The sequence below is a fragment of the Crocuta crocuta genome, unplaced genomic scaffold, assembly GCF_008692635.1.
Source record: "Crocuta crocuta isolate KB4526 unplaced genomic scaffold, BGI_CrCroc_1.0 scaffold102, whole genome shotgun sequence".
Classification (NCBI taxonomy): domain Eukaryota; kingdom Metazoa; phylum Chordata; class Mammalia; order Carnivora; family Hyaenidae; genus Crocuta; species Crocuta crocuta.
This window is the reverse complement of record NW_027530019.1, coordinates 11,702,877-11,711,958: the sequence shown is the minus strand read 5'-3', so window position 1 is coordinate 11,711,958 and position 9,082 is coordinate 11,702,877. Positions and strand designations below refer to the sequence as shown.

The following is a 9,082-nucleotide window of genomic DNA, read 5'->3' as shown; positions in this document are numbered from 1 at the left end:
GAGGGACGGGGTGTGGGGGGAGGAGGGGGGGTGAGAAAGAGAGAGAGAGAGAGAGAGAGAGAGAGAGGGAGAGAGAATTTCAAGCAGGTGCCACCCTCAGCATGGAGCCTGACATGGGCCTTGTCCCAGGACCCTGGGATCATGACCTTTGTCGAAATCCAGAGTTGGACTTGGACGCTCAACCTTAAAAGTCACCTGGGTGCCCTAACATTTACCCTTTTAAAGTGTACAGTTTAATGGTTTTAGTATACTCAATAAAATAGTACAGCCATGACCACAGACGTTTTTGGGACATTTTCATCACCCCAAAAAGAAACTCCTTGCCCTCTTTTAGTCATCACACCCCATTTTCTCATCCTCTCTTCAACCCCACCCCATCCACACACAGCTGTCAGTCTCTGTTTTGTCTATTTTGACATTCATTTAAGTGGAATTATGTAATATGTGTGGCCTTTGATTTAGCATAACATTTTGAAGGTTCATCCATGTTGTAGTGTGTATCTGTCCTCATTTATTTCTGAATGATAATTTTGTATGGGCATGGCCCATTTTACGTATTCATTCTTCAGCTTGTACACATTAAAGTTATTTTCTTTTTTTATTTTATTTTTATTTTTTAGTTAATTTTTAAGTATTTTTATTTTTATTAAAAATTGTAAGCTTATTTATTTTGACAGAGATGGGGGGATGCAGTGAGAGAGGGAGAGAGAATCCCAAGGAGAGGCTCTGTGCTATCAGGGCAGAGCTCAGTTTGGGACTTGAACTCATGAACAGTGAGTGCTTAACCAACTGAGCCACCCAGATGCCCCCTGTTTTTAGCTACTGTGAATATGTAAGCCCATTCTTTTCCCACTGTTTTAGTACCCTGGGCACTTGAAAACCATTTGATATAAATGCAGCTGTTTATTACTAGACTTTGAATTATGTTCATTTGAGCTTTATGTTTAGCCTTATGCCAGTGTCATCACACTTTTAATGTTTATTATAGCTTTAATAGTGAGTTTTGAAATTGAGGAATAAAAGTTTTAGAGAACTTTGTTCATATTGTCAAGATTTTGGGTTTATTTTGAGATCCTTGCATTTTTATGTGAAGTGTAAGGTCAGCTTTTGAATTTTTATAGAAGTCTTTGATAAGAATTGGTTGAATCTGTAGATCACCTTGAGGAGTATTGCTTTTGTACCCATATTAAGTCTTCTAGTACATAAGTAGGGTATTTTTAATTTAAATTGTCTTTTAATTTTTTCCAAAAGTCTTTAGTTTTCTTTGTACAGGACTTCTATTTTTTGGTTCAGTTTATTTCTAAGTATTTTAATCTTGTTGCTTATATTGTAAATGGAAGTGGAATTTTTTCCTTTTGCATTTTTGATACTTCTTTCTCATTTGTAGAAATAATATGTGTGTGTGTGTGTATTAATCTTGGATCTTGTAGTCTTGGCTAAACTCATTTAATTAGTAGTTTTTTAGTGGTTTTCTTAGTATTTTCTACATACAAGATAATGTCATTTTTGAATAGAGAATTTCACTTTTTCCTTCTCAGTTTGGCTATTTTTATTTCTGTTTTCTTTCCTGATCACCCTGGTGGAGACCTCTAGCACAATTGAGTGTAAGGTGTGAGAGCTAACTAACATCTTTATTTTGTTTCTGACCCTAGGAGGCAGTAATTCTTGTATAGTTTGACTTCTTTTAGCTGTTAGAAAATATCTTTATCTTTGAAAGTTTCTTTTGGTGGATATAGAACATTAGGTTGATTCTTTCAGTAGTTTATGATGGGTATCAGTCTATTATTTTCTGGCTTACATTGTTTTTGGTGAATAGTTTGTTTTACTGTTTTTTCTCTACCGTAATGTGTCTTTTTTCATCTGATGTTTATAAGGTTTTTCTCTTGACTTAATTTTTGGTAGCCTCCTCATTATGTTCCTAGTATGAGTTTCTTTGTATTTATTCTTCTTGGCGTTGGCTGTGCTTCTTGGATCTGTGGGTTAAAATCTTTCACTTTTGGAATATTTTTCTTTTTTCTCTCCAGATGTTTTCCTTTATACCTTTTAGGAAGTGCAATTAGAGTATGTTAGGTCATTTGACGTTATCCCATAGATTTTTGACCCCCCCCCACCTTTTTTTTGGTATCCTTCAGCCTATGTTTTTTAAAGTTTATTTAATTTTTTCTTTTTTCTTTTTTTTTTGAGAGACAGGGATAGAGACAGCATGAGCAGGGGAGGGTCAGAGAGAGAGGGAGTCACAGAATCCGAAGACAGGCTCCAGGCTCTGAGCTATCAGCACAGAGCCTGACGTGGGACTTGAACCCACCAATTGTGAGATCATGACCTGAGCTGAAGTTGGACGTTTTTTAACCAACTGAGCCACCCAGGTGCCCATAAAGTTTATTTAATTTTTTTGAGAGAGGAGCAGGGGTGGGGCAGACAGAGAAGGAGACAGAATTCCAAGACAGGCTCTGTGGTGTCAGCCCAGAGCTGGATATATGGCTTGAACTCACAAACTGTGAGATCATGACCTGAGCCGAAATCAAGAGTCAGATGTTTAACCCACTCTACCACCCACCCAGGCGCCCCTAGGTGATTTGCTTAATAAATTATAGCTCATTCAGGTTTCAGATGTGTCAAGGGTGGGATTGTACTCCTCTCTGTGATAGGAACTTGGAGTCTAAGTGCTGGGAAACTGTAGGTTCTCACTTGTCAGGCCAGCTTCTTGCATCCCCTCTTCTTATTCTGTGGGAGGGCTCTTGGGGGTGACTGGTAGGAGTGAGCACTAGTTTTCTATTTGGGCTTCCCTAGATTCTAGTTTGCCCATTCTCAGGCATTGAAAGTTTGGGTGGTTTCTCTGTGTCTGACTAAAGATCCTTTGTCTATCACTGCTTTATTTCTTCCTTCATCTGTGCTTCAGGCAATGTAAATAGTACTCAGGGTTGAAAGCAGTAGTAATCTGTGGTCACCTAGAGAAGGCTGGTCCCTCTCTCGAATTCAGTTTATTTGCGTTTGTTTGTGACTAGAGGTCTTCATGGCCACTGAAGAAGAAAAGTTTTCTTTCTTAATTAATTTTTAATGTTTACTTATTTTTGAGAGAGAGAAAGAGAGACAGGTCACAAGCAGGGGACGGGCAGAGAGAGAGAGACACAGAATCTGAAGCAGACTCTAGGCTCTGAGCGGTCAGCACAGAGCCCTGCGTGGGGCACCAGCCCACAAACTGTGAGATTATAATCTGAGCTGAAGTCAAATGCTTAACCGACTGAGCCACCCAGGTGCCCTGAAAAGTTTTTTTGTTTTTTTGTTTTTAAATTTATCTGGTGTTTTCTAATTGTTAGGACACAAGTGATTATCTTTGTAATCTTCCACATTCTCACTGGAAGTGGAAGTCCTCCACTGGGAGATTTTGGAGTAAGGTCAAGATCTTAAGTTGTGCAAGAAATGAGTAACTGTACATTGTTGTTATGCTTGCTTGTGTGTATTTCAAATAAATGAAAAATTTTACCGAGATAAGTAACTCTAATTGGGTTAATGAGTAGTTTAACATGTCCTCAAGATACATTAGTGCAATTTGTATGTTTTCAGTGGCTTATTGGGAGGAGAAGACTAAAAAGATGATTTTTTTTGATGAATTGTAAACACTGAATTTACCTGGGTCATATGTACTTGACTTAAGCTACCCTAACCTTATATTTAGGAAGAATTAATATTTGATTCATTACATTGAAAGTGAGTTTTTCTGTTTCAAAGTTGAAAATAACTTGGCAACAGCGTGATTATACGAAGTATAAACTATTGGCTTGTACATTGTTAAATGGTTAAACTTCTGTCTTAGGTTTTTAAAAAATATTTTATAAGTTATCTCTACACCCAACATGATGCTTGAGCTTACAACCCCAAGATGAAGAGTCATATGCTCTACCAGCTGAGCCAGCTAAGCTCCCCGTTATGTTTTATGTTTAATGAATTTTATCTCAAAACAAGTCAAGCAGTTTGAAAGTACTTTCTTATTTGTTAGAAATTGTTTTTGTTTTTTAAATTTTTTAATGTTTTATTTAATTCTGAGAGACAGCGTGAAAAGGGGAGGGTCAGAGAGAGAGGGAGAGACAGAATCCGAAACAGGCTCCAGGCTTTGAGCTAGCTGTCAGCACAGAGCCCAGTGCGGGGCTAGAACCCACGAACTGTAAGATCATGACCTGACCCGAAGTTGGCTGTCCAACCGACTGAGCCATCCAGGTGCCCCTGGATGTTTTTAAGACTGCAAGAGTGCCAGTGGAGGGGTAGGGAGGAACAGAGGGAGAGTTAGAGAATCTTAAGCAGGTACCACACCCAGCACAGAGCCTCATGTAGGACTTGATCTCACAACCCTGAGATGATGACATGAGCTGAAGTCAGGAGTTGGCTGCTCAGTGGACTAGGCCACCCAGGTGCCCCACATGGCAGTTTTTTTTAATGTTTTATTTTTGAGAGAGAGAGAGACAGAGACAGCATGAGCAGGGGAGGGTCAGAGAGAGAGGAAGACACAGAATCCGAAGCCAGGCTCCAGGCTCTGAGCTAGCTGTTAGCACAGAGCCTGACATGGGGCTCAAACCCACGAACCATGAGATCATGACCTGAGCCAAAGTCAGATGCTTAATTGTCTGAGCCACCCAGGCGCCCTGGCAAATTTTTTTTAAGTTTATTTATTTTGAGAGGGAGAGTGTGTACATGTGCACGGGTGGGGGGAGGGGCAGAGAGAGAGGGAGAGAGAATCTCAGGTAGGCTTCTCACTGTCAGTGCAGAGCCTGATGCTAAGCTTGAACTCATGAACCATGAGATTATGACCTGAGCCAAAGTTGGACATTTAATTCTAGAGCTTGATTTTGGGTCAATGCCAGCTGACTTTCAAAATTGAGTTTAGTTGACAAATCCTATTAGTAAAATAAGTGTTATATCTGACTTTTGATTTAGTGATTAGAGGGTTACTTGTTAAACGTTTACTCTTGACTTTATATATTTTTTATGAGAAACTGATGAAAGTTGTAAAAGTATGATGGTAGTAAACTGCTTTTGAGAATCTTCTTAAATTATACAGTGTTCTGTTTTGGAGAATGGCTCATAAAATCTGTTTTACTTGGTTTCCAATAGTCTTTCTTTTTTACTCCTGAGTCTTACTGATAATTTTGCCCTTTTTAACCTCTCTCCCCTGTCTCTTCAGTCTTGTTGCAAACAGTTTTGAAGACAGCTCCCATGTAACATCACCATTAGACCCGGATGGAAACTTCAATGTTGTTATTAAAGAGGAGCCTGTAGATGATTATGAATATGAACTTGCTGAGTGCCCAGAAGGGGTAACTGTAAAACAAGAAGAGACAGATGAAGAAACAGATGTATATTCAAACAGTGATGATGATCCTATACTAGAGAAACAGCTAAAGAGACACAATAAAGTTGATAACCTAGAAGCTGACCTTCAGTCTTCTAAATGGCTACCAAATAGCCCATCAGGTGTTGCTCAAGCTAAAATGTTCAAGCTAGATGCTGGAAAGATGCCAGTAGTCTATCTGGAACCCTGTGCTGTCACTAAAAGCACAGTGAAGATTTCTGAGCTCCCTGATAACATACTTTCCACATCTCGAAAAGAGAAATCTTCTATATTGACAGAATTAGACTATTTGCCTACATACATTGAAAATTCCAATGAGACTGGCTTCTGCTTAGGCAAGGAATCAGAAAATGGACTTAGAAAACATTCACCAGAACTCGGAGTGGTACAGAAATATCCCTTACTTAAAGAGCCTCAGTGGAAATATCCTGAGATAACGGATTGCACTGACACAGAAAGGATACCTGACAGTTCAAAGAATTCAGCTGGGGACTCATTTTTAGGAAAAGAGGACTTGGGCAGAAGGAGAACATCTATGCTTAAGATTTCAACAGCCACCAAGGTTGTGAGTGCGAATCAGAATGCCCCTTCGAATATCTCTGGAAAAAGAGGAAGGCCACGAAAATTGAAACTCTCTAAGGCAGGGCGACCACCTAAAAACACAGGAAAATCTTTAACTTCTACAAAGACCACTTCTATGGGTCCTGGGATTGCCTTTCCAGATGTGAAGCCTGATCTGGAAGATGTGGATGGTGTTCTTTTTGTTTCCTTTGAATCAAAGGTAAGATCATTTTCAGCATTCCTTCTAAGGTCAAATAGTGATTCTTGAATTGTATACTAGTTGATAAATAACTTAGAATCTAGTTCTTTTAAATGCAGCTGTTATGTGAGAGTATATGTGTGGGGAGGGGAGTATCTCCAAAATGTTCGGTTTAATTACCAGGCACCACTTAAGATAATTTTGTTTGAATGGACTTAAGTAATTATGTATACTTTGATCTCAGTTTTTAATGTTTATACTGTGTTTAGCTGGAATTTTTAAAAACATTGGGTCCTTGTGGAATTTACATTATTATGGCCTTTAAAAAAGGCATAAATACATGAAAAGTTGTCTAAATGTTTTGGGATACTCCATCCTCTGATTTTCATCAACAATAGCAGAGTACCACTGGAGAACTAAATGTGGTCTTAATAAATTCTGTTGTCTCACACATGGATGGTTTCTTTATTTTACTCCCAACTCTTCAACTAGATTTTTCTTTTAGGTCTTTGTAGAAGCCTCGTATTTATAAATTGGCTACAGAGATGTTGAATTTGCTTTAGTTGGTCTTTCCCACTTGTTGATTGCTGAGTATGCAATCTTTATATAAACTCTAGGAATAATCAGTACATAAATTGGCATAAACGTCAGTTTATGGCGGTTGAGCATATTCACATTTTTGGTCTCTTTTTTTCCTTCTGATCATTTAGTGCTGTTAATGTAGAACATTTAGAAAATTCCAAAAGTATAAAAAAATATTCCTGGTTTACTTTTAAGTGTTTAGAAATGATACGAACTTTTTCTTATTTTAAATATAGGAAGCTCTTGACATTCATGCAGTTGATGGCACAACTGAAGAACCGTGTAGTCTTCAGGCATCAACCACAAATGATCCAGGTATATATAATAGTGTCAAAGGAGAGATACTTCTGATTTGGCTCTAGAAATGAAAGATACAGTATTCTGTAATATATAGTAACTTATCTTGTCATTGTTTGTTTTCTGAGTAGGTTGCAGAGCAAGAATTTCCCAGTTGGAAAAGGAATTGATAGAAGATTTGAAGGCCTTGCGGCACAAGCAGGTGATACATCCTGGTCTTCAAGAAGGTAATATTGTCTAAAAAGTATATATAAGCCCACTTTCAATTTTGTTCTCTCCTTTCTCTCTTTCCCCTCTTCTTCTTTACCTTTTCTCCTTCTCCTTTTTTCCTCCTCTCCCCCATCCTTGATTTCATTCTTTTAGTGCCTCTGTCAGCTTGTATTTTTCTCTGATTCTTCCTCTTAATTTAAGAACATGTCAGTATGTTTTTTATCCTAACAAAAATCTTTCCAACTCTGAAGATACTGTCTTTGTGAAGCACATTCTTATGCATTTAAAAAAATGTATCATGGTAAGAAAGTGGTGTTTTCTCTTTCTTATAACTTAATATTTTCTTTCCTCTTTTTCATTTGTAAATTTTAGTTTATGTGTGTTTTCTTTTGAGGGGAGGGTTCTACTTATATACTTAGTAATATGTTTAAGTGTGTAAATAATATACTTTTCTCATTGTGTGGTTGTAAACATAATTTGTGTATTTTATGTACTGCCAGGGGCTTTAAAATTTTTACTCTTATCTCTATTTTGTTGTAATAAATTGTCTTAGCTCTTAGTACTTTGCTTAATCCTGTATTTCAATAATGAAATCTACTACAGTCCCCCCCGCCACCCACCCTTATATGCAGGCTCTCTTTCCATGGTTTCACTTATTAGAAGCAGATGATCCTCCTTTTGATGTATTGTCAGAAGGTCATTAGTAGCCTAATGCTATGTTATGACACCTACCTCATTTCATTTTATCATATAAGCATTTTATCATCGCACATCATCACAAGAATGTTGAGCACAGTATTTTTAAGACCATATTCGCAGAACTTTTATTACAGTTAATTGTTATAATTGTTCTATTTTATTCTTGTTTTTTCTTACTGTCCCTAATTTATAAATTAAACTTTATCTTAGTTGTGCATGTATAGGAAAAAACATCGTGTGTGTATGTGTGGTTAGGATTTAGTACTATCTGTGGTTTCAGGCATCCCCTGCGGGGGTCTTAGAATGTATTCCCTGTGCAATAAACTATTTGTAAAAAAAAAAAAAATGTATTCCCTGTGGATTAGGAGGGACTACTGTGTACTTACTACCATCATAGTAATTCTGACTCTGACTTTCCATTTACACTATAAATGGAAGATGTAAGCTGTGCCTCAGTTTTTAAGTTGGTTGTATATCTGATTTTAGGTGTGGTTCGTGGAGTAGTTTATTCAGTTTTTGACTATTAGTTTTCCTTTCAAAGGAGTGTCTAATTGATTTACATTATATAGCAGATCATTTATATCAGAGTCTAAGCATTACATGGTAACAAAATGATTTATGAAATGATCATCCAATTTGTAAATTAGTTGGAAATACTTGAAAAACTTCTGCTTTAATATGAGACTCCTTGTGACAGTGTGATCTTAAGTGTGCCAATCTCAATCCAAGTGATAAGGACTAAGTATTGTGGATTTTAATGGACAGTTACAGTCAAATCAGTCTTCTTGGTAAATAACATTTACTATAATTTATTGTCAGCTTTCATATATTTTTTAAAAGTTTATTGATTTTGAGAGAGACAGTATGAGTAGGGGAGGGGCAGAGAGAGGGATACAGAGGATCTGAAGTGGGGTCTATGCTAACAGCAGAGATGCAGGGCTCAATCCTATGAACTGTGAGATCATGACCTGAGCCAAAGTCGGCTGCTTAACCAACTGAGCCATCCAGGCGCCCCTATTGTCCATTTTCATTTCTGCTCTTTTATTTAAATAATATTTTAAATCTCTCTCAGTTAATTTATCCTTTATCTTTTTTCTCTCTTCACTTCCATTTTGTTGTTGTTGTTAGTTGTGTACTCTGATAATGTATAAATATCTGTCAACCTAATCCCTACCTTTGTTTTAGTCTTA

At 37.4% G+C, this 9,082-nt stretch overlaps 1 protein-coding gene across 12 annotated transcripts in view; it reads left to right on the top strand.

Moving 5' to 3' along the window:
- Positions 1-9,082, top strand: part of MGA (MAX dimerization protein MGA) — a 165,031-nt gene that overhangs the window by 91,133 nt on the left and 64,816 nt on the right. For all 12 annotated transcript variants that reach the window (XM_077764615.1, XM_077764614.1, XM_077764620.1 and 9 more), the window contains exons 3-5: positions 5,177-6,125; positions 6,923-7,001; positions 7,115-7,210. In XM_077764615.1, coding sequence (XP_077620741.1) covers positions 5,177-6,125; positions 6,923-7,001; positions 7,115-7,210 — 1,124 coding nt within the window. The remainder of the gene's footprint in view (positions 1-5,176; positions 6,126-6,922; positions 7,002-7,114; positions 7,211-9,082) is intronic.